The 18,166-nt window shown below is 43.8% G+C and overlaps 1 protein-coding gene across 1 annotated transcript in view; it reads left to right on the top strand.

Annotated features, from left to right (window-relative positions):
• Positions 1–18,166, top strand: part of FER (fer (fps/fes related) tyrosine kinase) — a 203,354-nt gene that overhangs the window by 116,273 nt on the left and 68,915 nt on the right. Inside the window, exon 14 of the mRNA XM_015423161.1 lies at positions 4,329–4,423. Within this exon, the coding sequence (XP_015278647.1) occupies positions 4,329–4,423 (95 nt within the window). The remainder of the gene's footprint in view (positions 1–4,328; positions 4,424–18,166) is intronic.

Genomic DNA, 18,166 nt, shown 5'->3' with positions numbered 1-18,166 from the left:
TTTAATGTCTCTTTAGGTTTATATACTAGAGAGAGAGAGAGAGTCGCTTAACAGAACATATCTCATGGTGTCTCTGTAGAGATAGATAATTTGAGTTCCTGTTGAATGAATTTGAGTTAGAACCTTCCTTCGCTGGAAAAAAAAACTTTAGAAAGAAGTATGTTTGAGTTGTAGAAAGGCTGCTTAAATGTTTCCAGTTCCTTTTAGCCTTTATCTCTTATTTAAAATATCTCATTTTTTTTTTTTAATAATGATTTTTTATTAAGTTTTTAACACATATATAAAAACAAACATACACATACACAGAAACATATAACAAAACATAGAACCCTCCACCCTCTTGCCCCAATCCATTTAATGGTTTTCTTCTACACCACGTTGATAAATTATATATTTTGTAACTAATCTCCATTTTATCATTAAGAAATTAAATCTCTTTAATCCGAAATTATTTTCTGGCCTCTTATTTCAGATTAAATAAATGGTTCTAATCCTGTTGAAACCTTCAGGATACTCAAAATATTTTCTAATTTCATCATTACATTTCATTAAAGTTCTCAACTAATTTGCAATTATAATTTTCTATCACCAACATCTCTACCACCAACATGTGATTAAGAAAAAACTAAATCATCTTCAATGCATATATTTATATCTAAATTCTCTGTTTATCCGTTCCTGGGTCACTATTTTCCTGATTAAGCTCTCTAAGAATCAGTATAATAAATTAGCCTTGTGGCATTAATTTCTTTAAATTGGCATTAAATTGTAATTCTTTTCTGCACTGATTTTCTACTGTCTCTCTCCTATGCCGTTGATCTTTGTATTCACTGTCTTTTTCTGATTTTTTTGTGTCCCAGTTCAGAGCTTTTTTAAGATGGAAGCCCTCTGTTCTCCTTAGTTCTTTCTTTATTTTATTTCTCTTTATCTTCCTCCTTTCTTTCTTACTCCGTATATCTGACGAGCAAACTTTTTTAGCTTGTCCCATTTTTCGTCTCGCTTTATCTACTTTGCCCGTCTTTCTTTCAATCCTAATCTGTAAATCTTGCTCGTGTACATCGTTCTCTTCAAGAACAGAGAGGCTGCCTTGATGTTCCCTCTCCTGTTTAATTTGCTGAAGTTCTTTCCTCTTCGCAATATCATTTAATTGCTCATTTGTGCTGTTCTCTTTGATAGAAGAGCACTTTAAATTTTCAAAATAATTGTCCCACATTTGTTCAAGCGCTTTATTTAGCTCAGTTTGTAGTGACTTAAGAAATTTGTCGGAGCTAAGTTCATGTAATATTGCGTCCCGCACCTCATTGCATATGGAGGTTTTCACCTCCATTGTCTCAAAATGTCCGCTCGTGTTACTCCAGGTGTTTGCAATTAGGTGATCCACGAAGTAAATAGTACAAATAAATCATTCAAAATATGTCTCCGAATGTTTTCTATAATTTGTGTCCATTTCTAGTATGTCATCTTTTCTAGTAATAAATCCAACAGGGATATGTTCTTACCCCACTTCTCTCTAGTCGCGCTGCCCGAGAATCTTCCTGGCCGCTTTCTCTTTAACGATGGGGGAAGGGATGCCTCCAAAAGGGGTATTCAGTAATTGCGTCCACTTCGGTTAGGGTATTTCATTCAGGATGGTGTAGAAACGAACAAAAAGAAAACTCAAATAACCACCAAGAGTGAAGTTTAAAATCGCGGCTGGCTGCTGCTATGGAAAACATGGCGTCCATGTTTTCCGCTGCCCGACGCTCCTGCTTCGGGGCGAGCCGGACTCATCCCCGCCCTTGCCATGGAAACGGGGGGGGGGCGGCCAAGCCTCTTGCTCTCGCTCTCCCTCCGAGAGAAGCGAGCAGAGCTCCCCCGAATCATCGGGGGGCTCCGAAGAAGCGCACGGGAGCAGGGAGCTCTCGGGAGCTCCGAGAAGCGCATCCTGGCGCAGCGCCGCACCGCCCAAGATCTCCAAAATACTGTGCCCTTGTGCCTTCTACATTATATGAGGCATAGCCGAGCCTCTGCAAAAGGCATGCATAAGACATATCTATTGGAACTTGAAATTTTTGCCTGCTTTATCAGGTATAAGAAGAGTTTCTTCAATCTCAGAATCAGAAAATCAAACACACAGCTTGAGAGAAAAATACTGAGAGACAGTCTGTGTGACCCAGTAGACAATACAGTGTTGATCCTCACAGGTTGACCGAAAGAGAATATGGGATGTTCCTCAGTCTCTTAATAGAAAAGAGCTAGAACTTTGGATCCTACAATGAACTTGATTGGCAATAAGTTCAGGATAGACAAATGGAAATCATGTCCTGCATAATTAACGAATGGAATTAACTACTATAAGATATTGCCTCAGCTGATTTAGAAGCCCAGTTCATTGGGGTGGAGAGGTCCACCAAGTGGCTATTAGTAATGCTGGCTAAACAGAACCTCCATGTTGAGTGAGGCAGTGTAACTCTAAGTGTCCGCTGCCGTAGCTACCTGCGGGAGAGGGCTGTTGATTTGTTCTATGCAGATGGGGAAGGAGGAGACTAGTTTCTCAGTGCTGAAGGAAGTGCATATTCAGAGGGGGGGGGGGTTCCTCACAGAACTAAGACCCAATGCTGAAAGCAGCATTGGGCTAAGCCCTGGTAAATCCTAAAACAAATCATGTAATTAATTCTAGAGACAAACTATAGAAGGCTGGCAACATTAGTCTATTGTAGCAAAACCAGAAGTGATTTTTTGCCATCTTAAAAACTGACAAAATTATTTCACCATGCATGTAATGAAACAGGCTCTACCCATGAATTTATTATTTATTTTACAACATTTATATCCCACCTTTCTGCCCTCAGAATGGCCATGAAGGCCGTTCACAAATTAAATTGTACCTAATAAAATCACATTTTGAAACCATCAAAACCACACACTCCAATTAACACATGTCATTAAAACAATTAAAAACAAAGCTAAAATATATACAAAGACATAAAAACAATGCGTAAAATATTAGTCAGGAAGGAGGGATTATGGAGGGAATGCCAAACGAAATGAAGTCTTCACCTGCTAGTGGAAGATGTCAACAGAACTGAACTTCAGTCTACAGATACAACTACCTGCATGGGAAAAGACTGTGAATATTAGGGTTCAAAATGCCCAAGCAGTATTTTTTTACATAATACCATATGCCATAATACCCGAGGGACCACCTTTCCCCATATATACCCCAGAGAGCACTACGGTCGGGGTTAAACACTGATTGACCCTTCCAGGCCCCAAGGATGCCAGGCTCGTTGCCACCCGGGCCAGAGCCTTTTCAATGGCGGATCCATACTGGCGGAATGAGCTCCTGGAAGAGATCAGGGCCCTGCGGGATCTTCTACAGTTCTGCAGGGCCTGCAAGATGGAGCTCTTCCACCAGGCCTTCAATTAGGAGCTGCCCTCACCACTACCACCAACATCTGTGGTTATGGGCCGGCCCCAGCTTTTAGATCGAGCCATACCATTGTGTGACGCCAGAAGATCACTGAGTCGGAAATTGTCTGCTCGTTACATCCATCTCAATTAATGATGGAATGATTATTATTACTAGCACTTTATGATTACCTGATTGTTCTAAAATGTTTTAAATGTTTTTATGTGGATTTTATGGAACCTTGTATCGACTATGTAAGCCGCCCTGAGCCTGTTCGCAGTGTGGGCGGGATACAAATGAAATAAATAAATAAATCTGTTACTTTTTGTAGTACCACAAAGTTCCCTTTTATTTATAAGGAAAGAAAACTGTTATAACACCCATTAAAATGCTTTCTGTTGTGGGAAGAGGGTTCCACAGATAAGGTGCCACAGCTGAAAAAGCCCTGTCTCTGGTTGCCATCCACTGCAGGGGAGCACAGCGAGCAGGGTTTGTGGGGAAAACCTTAGTTGGTTGGCTGATGGGAGAAAGTGGTCCTTCTAATACCATGGCATCAAGTTAATATTAAATACATTTAAAATAATACAATATCCTAGGAAAGTCTGAACTATTTTCCATTAACCTTTATTGTACTAGTTAAGAACTATTGGGAAAAGGGGAAAGAACAGAAAAATCATACCTTTCTTTGGGTGATAAAACACCTTGCTTGCCTTCCATCAATTTATACTTTTCACCTATTCATGTCTGATAGGTGATAGAAATGTCAGAAATGGCATTTTAGGTTATCTTACTAGAGGAATGTGATTTCAGTTACGGATATTGGTCCTTTTGATGGTTTAGATATATTAATTATACACATTGACATGATATTTTTGTTGTATGAATCAAACTGGTCATGTAACATACTAATGTAATGAAAACTTTGCACCCTTTGCAGAATACTCAAACAGTATGACCATCCAAACATTGTAAAGCTTATAGGAGTTTGCACTCAAAGGCAACCTATTTATATCGTTATGGAGCTTGTTCCAGGTAATATGTTTATTTGCTTCATTGTATACAATGTATTTTGGGGGCAGCTGAACATTCAGTTGTATTCTTGTTCACTTGGATATGCCCTTACTGTTTTTCATGCATACCTGTTGTATCAAAATGTATCAAAAGGCTGTTTCACTTCTGTTCAGAATGGTGGGTTGTTGTTTTTTTACCAGTAGGTGGAGACAGTATCAAAGTGATGACTTCTAGACTTTTCCTGTTGTAAACCTGTACAGGTTAAGGGCGATATATGCCACCAGTGCTGTTCCACATCTTTCTATATGTTGATTATATAGGAGGGAGAGGGAGAAATGTCCCAAGACAGCCTCTTGAGTTGTATTATCATAAGAACAAATAAAGAAATAGTAGGCAGTTTTTCACATCAGGATAAAAGGAATAGAAAGGTTCTTGGTAAAGGATAGACTGTGTAATAAAAGGTTGTTACAAATACATTTTCATGTCAACCCCCCCCCTTTCATGTATGTGAGGTAGCTTAATTACCCTTTGCAACATTATTTTCATTTTACGAGGTATGCCTGGGTAGATATTTTTATAGGGGACAAAGTCTGTTGTTTTTTTGTCAGGTAGTCATTATTGAAGTACAAGTCCCTTTTGCAAACAAAAATCAGATTCATGGAAAGAACAAAACACTAAGTTATAGAGAATGGGTTTTGTTGCCAAGCAAAAACATGGGCTTGTTTGTTAAAGATTCTGGAAAAACGAAACAGCGAACACAGGAAAGAAGAACAACAGTTTACAAGATGATTATTTCACATAGTTCTGGACACACAAAAGCAGTGTTGTATTTGAAACACAAATTGCCCTATTGCAATTTATCAGCGTCTGGGTTCTAGAGGTAGGTCATGATGAATCGAAAATCTGTTCTTCATCCCGTCTCATGAAACAAGTCTGGCCATCTAGCAAATAGATTTGAATACTAATAAATGGGTGGAGCATAGTGTGAGTGCGAACAACCTTTTCATTAGCTATCTATATTGTGTTGTGCCTGTGAGAATGAAGTCTGTCATATTGACTGACTGGCTGACCTGGTGTGGTGGCATGGAATGTTAAAGTCCTAGGGGAACTGGGCAATTTGCAGTCAAGCTGCTCTGAAGAGATCAATTTGGCTGGCTTAAAATTTCTCACAAAAGCAGGGTGAATTCTGGAAAAGATCACATGATGTAGAAAGATTAAGGGACAGGGAACCCAGGGTCCTTGAGATTCAAGGGAACCAAGTAGACAAGGGACTGAGAGGAATCTAAAAGAAGGGCTGGATGCTTGAAGAAAAGAGCAGAGAAGACAGGGAATTGAGGCTTGAGAAGCCACAAAAAAAGGCCATTCTTGTTGCATTTGGCAAAGCTTTAGGGCTGGTTATGGAGTGTGACAAGAATGTTAGGGAGGGGGAGAAGAATGTTAGGGAGGTTGGTCAAGAGTCTGAATGGCTAAAGGAAGGAGTTGTTAATTCTGCCAGGTAATGGCTTCTGTTGTCACTGTAGCTTTGTGACTTGACAAACCATAGGAGGCACTGAGAACCAGAAAGAGAGAAGAAGGACAATTTCACATACTGTTTGAACTAATTGGACATTTCTTTAACTCTAGTAACGGACTTGATGTAGCGCAGTGGCTAAAAGAATGAGATTTAATCCAGAAGGTTCCTCATTTCTGTTGCTCTGCTATCATGACCTTTCTAGGTTGCATTAGTCAAGTCACATTCTCAGTCTCAGCCCCAGTATGGGCATAATAGTGGCACTTCTGATGCAACATAATCTGTTGTTTTGTGAATAATTTAAATTGTCTAAATGTGTAAGTGATATAAAAGCCAAGTGAAACTAAGTTTGAGTCCAGTGGCACTTTTAAGATGCAACAAAGTTTTATTCAAGGTATAAACTTTCATGTGCAAGCACACTTCTTCAGATACATTGAAATGGAAATTATCAGTCTGTACATATAGGCAGAGGGTGAGCAGCAAATTAGCATACTACATAATGAAGACGTTTAACAGATTCAAGGACCAAACAGGAATAGCAAGCTTAGTTTAGATGATTACTATTTGTTTAATTCTGGGGGGAAACATAGTAAAGGGAATAAATATATTAAAATTGGAGACTGATGGGCAGATGTACCCTTCTTAATTGTGGAATGCTGAGAGTAATTAACTGACACCCTGCCGTCATGCTCCATCTGTCTCCTCTCAAGCATGGAGGCAACCTTACAGCATCCTCCTCTTTGAGGTTGGGCGATTGGCTGTGTGTATCTCCTGTGTTCCCAGACCAGAGAAATGCATTCTGATCTACCACTCAAATTACAATACACTTTATTTATTTATTTATTTACTTACATGGGAGTTATATACCGCCCATGACCCCTAATGGGTCTCAGAGCGGTTTACAGCGAACTACTACGTAGTTAGTACCTAACTAGGGCCACAATTCTCTTGGGGAGGGGATATCCTACCAGCACCCATGCGGCATAGTCTTTCTTCCTTTCCGGCGGCCTCGTTCTTTTTCCGGCGATCCGGATGGCTGGCGACCAAGTCCAAGCAGGCTCTTGATTTCTTCTCCTTCGGAGAGGCGCTGCTTTTTCGGGCGCAGCTTCCAGCGAATGTCCCATCGGCTCCTGCCGTGCTGCGTCCCACATCACCGCGTCGCTCTGGCTCCGCCTCCACTCAGTCTGGCTGCCGCCTCCCTGGATCGCTCGACTCTCTCTCCGCCGCCATTTTTCTCTCGTCTTTCGCCGCCGCCTCTCTCATTTCTCTCTGCCGCCATCACCGCCGACCGCACTCCTGGCACAGAGCCAGGAGGAGGGTGCCCCCTGCCACCTATGGCAGGTACCCATTCCTCTTGTTATTACTAGAGCCGCTGGGTTGGCGGGAGCTGGGCCGGGGGCTCAACCCGGCCGCGGTGGGGATTCGAACAGCCATTGTGGCTGTTCGCTATTGATGTTAACTGCAGGCGTCGTACTGCCTGCGCCACCGCTCCGCTCTACTATTCATTACATTACTATCTACTATTCCAAATAAGAAATAAAATAAAGAGGATGTATAGCCCTTCTAGGGGACTGATGAGAATACAGTTATAAGGACTGAATGAGGGTAGCATATGTAGTAAGTAAGAAACCAATATCCCTGTTAAGTCCTGGGGATTCCATTGTTCTTGAGTGTTGTAATAATTTGCAACTCAACAATTTCCCTTTCTAGTCTGTTCCTGAAGTTCCTTTGCAATAAAACAGCTACTTTGAGGTCACCCATTGAATGTCATGGAAGGTTGAAATATTCTCCTACAAGTTTCTCATTCTTGTGATTCTTGATGTCAGATTTGTGTCCATTTATCCTTTTGCATAGGGTTTGATCTGCTTGCCTTATGTAGAGAACCAAAGGGCATTGCTGACATTTAATAGCATATACAATGTTAGAAGATGAGCAAGTGAATGAACCTAAGATGAAGTGTTTGGTGTTCTTAGGTCCAGTTGTCTGGTTGTATGTGGCAGCAAAGTTGGCATCTGGGTTTATTGCAAGCCCTGGTACCAGTGTCCATGGTCAAGTCAGACGCTGTATTATTGCGGGTGAGGAGTCGTTTAAGAATGGGGGGCTGTCTGTGTGCAAGTAAAGGTCTGCTCCCCAGTGTTTGTGAAAGAGAACTGTCATAATTCAGTAGAGGTTGTAAGTCATTTGATGCGTTGAACTGTTTTGAGTATATGATCACTAGTGGTATTCTGTTATTTTCTCTTTGGGGCTTTTCTTGTAGCAGGCTTTCTCTGGGTATCATTCTAGCTTTGTTGATCTGTTTCTTGACCTTGTCTGGTGGATAGTTTAGTTCTAAAAAGGTTTGTGCATCTGTCATGTATTTGTACAGTGATGTCCAGAAAATGTATTTCTTGCATAGATTTGTCCATTGTCAGATTAATGGTGGGGTGAAAGTTGTTGAACACCTGGTGGAATTTGTCCAGGGATTCTTTACCATACATCTGGATAGTAAAGATGTCATCAATGTAACGCAGGTATAGGAGAGGTGTGAGTGGGCAGGAGCTTAGGACACATTGCTCCAAGTCAGCCATGAAGCTGTTACCATACTGTGGTGCAATGCAGGTCCCCATGGTTATACCATTAATCTGAAGGTACAAGTTGTTACCAAATTTGATATTGGTGAGAACAAAATGGCAGTTTGGTGGCAAGGTCAGCTGTGGTGTTGTCAGAAATCATGTTCCTTATAAATTGTAATCCATCTTTATATGGGATGTTGGTATACAGAGATTCCACATCCATGGTGGCCAAAATAGTATGCTCTGGAAGGCTATTCAAAGATTGTATTTTCCTTAGGAAATGTGTGGTGTTGCACACATAACTAGGAGCATTAATGGTGTAGGGTCTTAGAACAGAGTCCATGTATCCAGATGCCCCACAGTGAGAGTGCCTGTGCTTGAGACAATGGCGTATCCTGGATTGCCAGGTTTGTGTATTTTCGGCAGACAGTAAAAGGTACCTGGTTGAGGTTCCTGTGGCGTGTCTGTAAGGATTTTTCCCCCATATGTGGTACGGATAATTCCTTCATAATCTTGTTTAGTTGTTTTTTGTATTCCTGTGTGGGAGCTGAGGATAGTTGTTTATAAAAAGTAGTATTTGAAGTTGTCTTTGAGCCTCCTAGATGTAATCTGAGCTATCCATTATGGCAACGGCAGGGTCTCAGTTAATTACTCTCAGCATTCCACAATTAAGAAGGGTACATCTGCCCAATTTTGATATATTTATTTCCTTCACTATGTTATGTTTTCCCCTGGAATTAAACCCAAATAAATGGTGACCCTATAAACTAAGCTTGTTATTCCTGTTTGGTCCTATCATCTGTTAAACACCTTCATTATGCTGTATGCTAATTTGCTACTTATATTTATGGACTGGTAACTTCCATTTCAATGTATCTGAAGAAGTGTGCATGCACACAAAGGCTCATACCTTGAATAAAACTTTTGTTGGTCATAAAGGTGCCACCGGACTCGAATTTTGTTCTGCTGCTTCAGACCAGCATGGCTACCCTCCTGAATCTAACTGTAGGGACAAATGTACATAACTGCTTTGTTCCTGGCAGCTGCTTTTTCCTCCTTGCTTGCAACCACCAAATTATCAGTCTTTTTCCGTTCTGCTCACTGCTCCAACCATTTATGTGAGTTGAGCCGTGGAACAAAACTGTGGCTTCTGCTCATGGTAAGCGACATTGCTGTTTCATGAGAGAAGGGGTAATGAGGAAATACCTGTAGTGCAAATGTACAAGAATCTTGAGGTGGCCTAGGTGTCACGGCAGGACCAGGGGGCGTGACACAAGCAAGCAAAAGTCCAGGAACAGTCCGAGGTCAAGCCGGGCAAACCAGGTAGCAAGGTTCAAGCAGGTTTAAATCACAGTCCAAAAGCAGGGTCAGACCATAAATCACAACAAGTCCAGAAATCACAACAATACCAGAGGAGTCAACAAAGCCGAAGGTCAAAAGCCAAGGATCAAGCCGAGAAGAATTCCACAAGGTCTGGAGCAGAGATGCAAGGATTCAGGTCCTGAACAAACGACGTTGCCAGCACAAATGACTGCTGGCAACAGACTTGCATATATACAGTGCTAGCTAATCAACTCATTAGCTAGCCAGGAGTGAGGACAGGATCCTGTCAGTAATCAGGGCTAAGAGATCTTCTGGCACGCATGCGTGCATTCTGCCTTCCGCCTCCCAGCTGTTGTCTTCTTACATTCCTGAGCCTGGTTACAGGTGGAGGCGAGTCTGATGATGAATTACTGGGCTGCAGCAGAGACTGATCCCTTGCAGGTGTTCCCTGGGAGGCTCTATCCTCCTCACCACTTAGATAGCTTTCAGCTACAGGATCCAGTCTTTGCCTTTCTGCTGCAGTACTGTCCTCAGGAGCCTGTTCAGGGTCCTCAGGAGCCTGATATACAGATTACATTGGGCAAGGAATGCCTGGAACTCATCAACATTCCCACCGAAACGATCAGGAGGATTTATTGGGCAACGTGGGGGAGGTGTACCAGCATTTGCTACAGCAACAGCATTTGTAGCAGCCTGTTGTTGCAAAGCAATCACAGCTTGAGTTAAGTGCTGTACCTGTGCTAGCATTTCCTCCATGGGGTCCACACCTCCGGTTGCTCCGTCTTCCATGGTGGGGATGTGTGAGCGTTGTGGGTGCTGGCAATCTGTCACGGCAGGACCAGGGGGCGTGACACAAGCAAGCAAAAGTCCAGGAACAGTCCGAGGTCAAGCCGGGCAAATCAGGTAGCAAGGTTCAAGCAGGTTTAAATCACAGTCCAAAAGCAGGGTCAGACATACCAAAGTTTCAAGTCCATAAATCACAACAATACCAGAGGAGTCAGAGATGAACGCAGGGTCAACAAAGCCAAAGGTCAAAAGCCGAGGATCAAGCCGAGAAGAATTCCACAAGGTCTGGAGCAGAGATGCAAGGATTCAGGTCCTGAACAAACGACGTTGCCAGCACAAATGACTGCTGGCAACAGACTTGCATATATACAGTGCTAGCTAATCAACTCATTAGCTAGCCAGGAGTGAGGACAGGATCCTGTCAGTAATCAGGGCTAAGAGATCTTCTGGCACGCATGCGTGCATTCTGCCTTCGCTCTCTCAGCTGTTGTCTTCTTACATTCCTGAGCCTGGTTACAGGTGGAGGCGAGTCTGATGATGAATTACTGGGCTGCAGCAGAGACTGATCCCTTGCAGGTGTTCCCTGGGAGGCTCTATCCTCCTCACCACTTAGATAGCTTTCAGCTACAGGATCCAGTCTTTGCCTTTCTGCTGCAGTACTGTCCTCAGGAGCCTGTTCAGGGTCCTCAGGAGCCTGTTCAGGGGCATCAGCAAAGGCAGGCATGACATCAGCAGGGGCAGGCATGACACTAGGAATGGTATTGTCAGGTAGCCATTGTTCTGGTCCTGGGAAGGTATTCACTATTTGCCTTGGATTGATCAAGCCTACTGCTGTAAGGAGAGCTATCTTCTGTTATTCTCAGTTTCCTAAGGGAGGGAAGTATAAGCACTAGGAGTTGCTTGATTATTAGGCCTGCCTGCCTCAGCAGGCTAAATTAGTATAGGTGGGTGGAAGAAAGCTATGAGAGCTTCACTGTAGACCAGGACACAGAGTATGCTGCGGAACAAGGCCCTGTGGCACATTTGATGCTGTTAGGAGCTCCCAGCAACAGGAGGAACTTAAGATATTGCATGTGTAATTGTGTTATCTCTGGTTGCTTTTATTAAAACAATTTTTGTATTTCATAATAACTTGCCTTTGCAAGCTTGTTGGCCTCCCAAATTCCTAAAACAACCCATTGCCTCTGGCAGAACACCGCCAGAAGAAGAGTGGCCATAATACTGAAGAGAGGTCCATGTGAGCTGTGGAGAGTAACACGATATTTTAGTGTGTTCTTTTCCTTTATTATGATGTGCTCAAAAATATTAAATTTATTGTAAGTGAAGGCAATACAGTAATTTTTTTACAAAGGCTGGGGAAGTAAGGGTGGAACATTAGGGGTCCTCCTACTGAAGTATTTAAGGATCTGTATTTCTGAAGCAATTTCTATGCTGTGCTTAGGAACAAACAGCACACTGTAGTTCTTAATGTATTGCTTTCTAATATATACAGCTTTTGTAATGTTAATATGGACTGAATCCTTACTAAATCACTGACTTGTTTTGGGGTGTCAGCACATAGCAGTAAAATCATGCCAGTGTGCTTTTTATGGCCTTAATATTTCAAAGCTTATTCCTTTTGATTTTATATGTCAAAATATTGCTGATGCAGCATCAGGCATTCTTGGATACTTAAAAATGGTATTCCATAATGCTTTACATTTGGTTGATCTAATGTTTCATTTGGTGCCTGATATTCCAGAACAAATGAGAATGGGAAAATGTAAGCTGACCACTTATCACTGTGGAGTTACATGAACCATTTAAAACATGGGCTATCTTTTAATTTGCATATTATGTAAGTCCAAAGCTTGTTAGAAGAGTATATAAGAAATTGTATCAACATTTTTTTCATTCAGCTATGGCAAGGCTCCCAGGAATCAGGCTCCCAGGTTTCGGAGGGGCACCACTGGTGCCAACACCGAGGATAAGGAGTCTCGGGGTGATGCTGGATTTCTCACTTTCTATGGAGGCCCAGTCACTTCGGTTGTCAGATCAGCCTTTTATCATCTTCGGCTGATCAGGCAACTGGTTCCCTATCTCACCCCCCTCAATGGTCACTTCCAGGCTGGATTACTGTAACTCACCTCTGCGTGGGGCTACCCTTGAGCTGGTAATTGCAGCTAGTGCAGAACATGGCAGTATGCCTGCTGATGGCATTGCCTGTGTGGGCATGCATTCGGCCATTACTGTGCTGACTGCACTGGCTGCTAGGGTTGCCAAGTCGTTCTGACTCACTGGCGGGGGAGCGTTGCTTCGGTCCAGGAGCTGCCGAGGGACACCATCAGAAAGTCACAGGAAGTGACACACGACGTAGAGCATGTTGGGGGCGTGGCCCCAATCGTTGGAGGGAAAACCATAGAGTTTTCCCTCCAACGATTGGGGCCACGCCCCAAACGTGCTCTACGTGGTTGCATCACTTCCTGTGATGCACCAGACTCTATGGCAGGGGTGTCAAACTCATTTGTTATGAGGGCCCGATCTGACATAAATGAGACATGGTTGTCATAAAATGTAATGCCAAGTAGCAGAGATATAAACTTTATAAAGGACACAAACACAAAGGGTTTTTTTAACTTAAAATAAAATCATGCTTAAAACATTAGCACTCTTGCAATATTTTGTTTAACAGTGTCTGATAACTGACACCTCTTGCTCTGAATTATTGCATAAAAATGTCTGTACTGTTGTAATTTGAGTATGCTGTTCAGGTGTGTGCCTGTAAGTTGCAAACCTATGATGACAAAGCAGCAGCAGAACTGGAAGAAGCAGCAGAAGACAGCCAGTTCCACTGCAGGTCTGATAGAAGCCTGGGGGGGTTGTGGGGGGAGAGGAAGGAGGTGGGTGGCTGAGAGCACCGTCACCACTGCTGCTGCTGTTGTGCAGGGTGGGGGAGGAAGCAGGCAGGAGGCTTGGAGAGTGATGGGGCAGAAAGAGAAAGTGATGGGGTGGGGGGCAGAAAGAAAGAGAGAGTGATGAAGTGGGAAAAAACAAAGAGTATGATGACGGGTCAGAAAGAGAGAGGAAGTAACATGCATGGAGGAGAGATAGAGAGTAAGAAGGGGGGCAGAAGGGAGAGAGAGTGTGAGAGAGGTAGAGGGGAGGAAGCAAAGGTATGAGGAATGGGATTACCATCCCGCAAGGTTCTTGCGGGTCTCCACTTGAAATAATAGTCTCTCCTTATAATAATTGTGTTTTGGGATGGCCCTTAACCTATGGGGTGGTGAGGACAAATGTGCTCCCTGCTGCCAGCAGCCGTTCAGGACTCCTGGCGTCCCATTGGCTGGGTGGGTGGGGAGGAGGGACGAGGCTGGCCAGACCCTCGCAAACTGGGGACAGGTCCGACCGGCAGCGCTGGTAGCATCTGGTTGGCGGGGAGATAACAGGATGGCCGCACCGCGCTTCCCTGTGCCACCGTGCCCTAGCTCAGGGGCGCCGTGGCCACTCCTGCTGGGGGGCTCTGCCAGGGTTCCCAGTGCTGTCCCCGCCCTCGCCGCCCTCGTGGCGTGCCCCGCCTCACCTCAAGATGGGGTGGAAGGCCATGTTGCGCTTCTCGGGGCTGCCATGGCCTGGCCTGGGGCCGCTGTGGCCAGTTCTTTGGGGAGGCTGTTCGGCCTCCGCCAGCCTTCCCTCCACCACCCTCACTGGCCTGCCAGTGGGTCCTGGCCGCAGGGGGAGGGGCGAGCGAGCCGCTGGAAGGAGAAGCGGTTTACACCCCTCCCCTTCCTTCTCGGTCCTGGCTTCCTCGCTCTCCCCGCAGCCACGCGGGGGCCGGGTGGGCCGCTGGAAGGGGAAGTGGTTGACACCTGTCCCCTTCCTTCTCAGCCCCGCCAACCACCGGTTTACGCCACCTCCCCTTCCCTGTCTGCACTGGCTTCCTCAACCTCCCCGCGTGCCAGCTGGCGGAGGGATCCTGCCCGTCTTCATGAGAGGGGGAGTCGCGTCGCCGGGAGAGAGGCCGCGCCCGTCCAGCCATGCTAGCGTCTGTTGCATTTTTCCTGCCTGCAACGGGCCTTCTTCCTAGTAATATAATAATACCCCATACCTCAGAGGTGGAAATAGAAGTGTGGACTTTATTTTTTTCTTTGTTAATTGTTTACTTTAGCGCCCTTAGGACAGGAAAGCCCCATACCCATAACATGTTCCAGTAAACCAAAACAATATGCTGATCAGAGTTCTTCTTATCAGTCATGAGACTGGTCTTCTTGTTTGTCGGAGTTGCAGGATGCACTTCTGTCCTGGGGACTTCTTGCTTTTTCAGAAATTAGCAGTGCGTTCTGGAGACTTCTAATGAGGGTCAAGGAAAAGTACACCAGAGCAGCATGATTGTGTGTGTGCAAAATATCAGAGGGTCCCTCCCTTATGTGTGGAACCCAGTCTGGTTCAACCTGGTTGCCTGTAGGAACCAACTATCTTCTAATGGTATGTCAGCAACTGCCTATCTTAACTCAGTTTGGCAAAGTTTATGCACCATATTCTAGTCAACACAGCAATTTCTGAGCTCCTTCAGCAGAATTCACAGATTTTCCCAAAGTCAGTTTGGTGTAGTGGTTAAGAGTGGCAGACTCTAATCTGGAGAACTGTATTTGATTCCCCGCTCCTCCACATAAAGCCAGCTGGGTGGCCTCGGGTCAGTCACAGCTCTCTCAGCCCCACCTACCTCATAGGATGTCTGTTGTGGGAAGAGGAAGTGATGGTGATTGTAAGCCGCTTTGAGCATCTTTTGGGTAGTGAAGGGTGGGTTTAAAACTAACTCTTCTTCCTCCTCTTCCTCCTCCTTTGGAACAATCACACAAAATAAGACCAAAAATCTTGAAATCCATGCCTCACCCCATAATATCATGTAGAGTCAAACATAGTTGGGGTTGTCTGATGGAAGGGGTCTTCTGTTTTTTTTTTAAAAAAATCATATAGACAAGCTTTAGATGAGCTTAATGAGAGTTTTCTTTGTACATCAAGTGGCACTTTTCAAGTATTTACAGCTATTTGATGCTCTATGTGAAACACGAAACAATTTCCCAGTGCAGTACTGATGCGGGATCAGCAAAAGCCAAATTTCTGATTGAAAATTATACAAATTCAGGGCCTGAAATACATTTTGTTCAAAGATGGAGGCTGTAACTGCACCAATCCAGGGCCAGAAATGTAGCGGACTAACGATTAGTATGAACAGAAAGTCTGTACATGCTTTCAATTCCTTTTAATCTAATCTTTTTGGATAACCCATTCATTTGTGTGTAGGAAAGAAGAATGAGGGCCAGGTATTTTTCCAAAGAATGGCATGCTGCAAGTTCATTGATTTCTTTTTTCTTTTTTTTTACTTTCTTTTTTTTTTGCTTATGAAGCAAGAGCTGTAGTAAGTAAATAACTTCATGCTCCAATTTGAGAATGCACTGGATGAAATGCATTCTGAGATCTGTAGTCTTCATGGACTCCATTTTCAAAGATTTCCTGATTAATGCCTGTTGTGGTGGTACAGAGAGAACAGGGGCACAACATAATATTGTAATTATTTGTACGCTGCATTTCTGCCCTCATCAGAGCCACCAAGGTGGCTAACACCTTGGCTAACATACAAAATAATAAAAATATGTCTTTATAGCCAACTAAGAAACCATTATTCATACAATTCACACGAAGTAAAAATATGCATAATAAAATAATATTTTCCACCAAAAGTTGCCGCTGACTTATGGCAACCCCAAAGGATTTTCAAGGCAAAAAACAAAAAGAGGTGGTTTGCCATTGCTTTCTTTTGTGTAGTTATCCTTGACTTCCTTGGTGGTCTCCCGTTCAAGTACTAACCAGAGCTGCCCCTGCTTAGCTTCTGAGATGGGGCTTGCCTGATCTATCCAGGTCAGGACACTATACACTGCATTCAATGGGTGATTTGGCCAGATAAGCATTAGATCTTGAGTTCTTCTAGATACTTTCGATGATTAGAGGAGATGGTGCACCTGCTATACAAAGATTAGCATAAGGCGCCAGGAAGTAACAACGGAAGCCCGCCTGTGGAATACAACAGGACTGCGCCGTTCGGGTGTCAATAAGTAGCCCCTCCCCCAGTCAAATTGTGGCCCTAGGATAAGAACTAATTAGGCACTTAGGCCATATACCTGTAAACCGCCCAGAGACCCTCGGGTAAAGGGCGGTATACAAATCGAAGATATAAATAAATAAATATATAAATATATAAACATCAATATCTCTAAATCTCAACATGACCCCATCTGTGGATATATAAATCCAGAGACTAGGGCCATGGGCAGACAAGACAGCTCTTTCTACAAACCAGGTTTGTGGAAAAATCTGAAGTCTAAAAAACGGGGGAAGGTTAACCCCCCCATGGTAAAAGGAGTGGCTGCAGCTTTAACAACGAGATGCCCTCAGTGACCATTGCTAGGCAACCACAACTGTATTCAAGCCTTGGTTTCTGCTGGGCAGAGGCAGGGGAGGTAGAGGACAAAGCCTTTTCCAGTTGTTTTGGACTTTGAGAGAGGACTCATCGAGACAGCAGCAACCACTGTGGCACTTGCTACCACCCACCTTGTATAACACACCTAGGTCTCTGGGTGCTTATTACTGTTTCACAGCAGCCACCCCACTAAAGCCAGTGTGGTTGTAGTGGTTAGAGTTTCAAACTAGTATCTGGGAAACCCAGGTTCGAATCCCCAGTCTGCTATAGAAGCTCTACGGTTGACTTGGGGCCAGTCTCTGGCCAACCTACCTCTCGGTTGCTGTGAGCATAAAATGGAAGAGAGGAGAATGATGTAAGCTGCTTTGGGTCCCCACTTTAGAGAAAAGTAAGATGTAAATGAAGTAAATAGCTAATAAATATAGCAAATTAAAGGTTTCCCTTGCTCGAAAGCCAATCAAATCCAACTTTAGGGTTGCAGTGCTCATCTCTGTTTCCAAGCCAAAGAGCCAGCGCTGTCTGAAGACGTTTCTGTGGTCATGTGGCTGGCATGACTAAACGCCAAGGCGCACAGAATGCTGTTACCTTCCCACCGAAGCAGTACCTATTTATCTACTTGCAATTTCTTGCTTTCGAACTGCTAGGTTGGCAGGAGCTGGAAAAAGTGAGGCGCTACCTGTAAATCCTTGCAGATTCCCAGCATGCAACTGGGCCCAGCTCAGCCAGCACTTCACAAGTTGGCCAGAGGGGAGGGAAGGAGGAAAAACTGAAGTAAGGAGGGCAGATAAAGCTTATACCCAGAATTAAAATTTGTTGGTCTTAAAGGTGCCACTGGACTCAAACTTTGTTTTGTTGCTTCAGACCAACACAGTTACTCACCTGAGTACTAGGTTACTTGAGACTGCTTGCTCATTTCTGAACCTTCAGGCTTACAAACTAAGAAGCCTTTCCCCCATCTTTCTCATCTCCTTTTGCAATAGACTGCTGCAAAACTCAGTTGTTTTAGGAAATGTCATTATGTTAATAGAAGTGACTTGGTTGTGGGGTGGGGAGGTTTCAATGCACAAATGGGGGAAACATTCCTACTCTGCCAGATTTCTGAAATAATATTGATCTATTGCATTGTAGTTATATTCTTA

Source organism: Gekko japonicus, unplaced genomic scaffold (genome assembly GCF_001447785.1).
Source record: "Gekko japonicus isolate JY-2015 unplaced genomic scaffold, Gekko_japonicus_V1.1 scaffold621, whole genome shotgun sequence".
Lineage (NCBI taxonomy): Eukaryota > Metazoa > Chordata > Lepidosauria > Squamata > Gekkonidae > Gekko > Gekko japonicus.
This window is presented reverse-complemented; position numbering and strand designations above follow the sequence as displayed.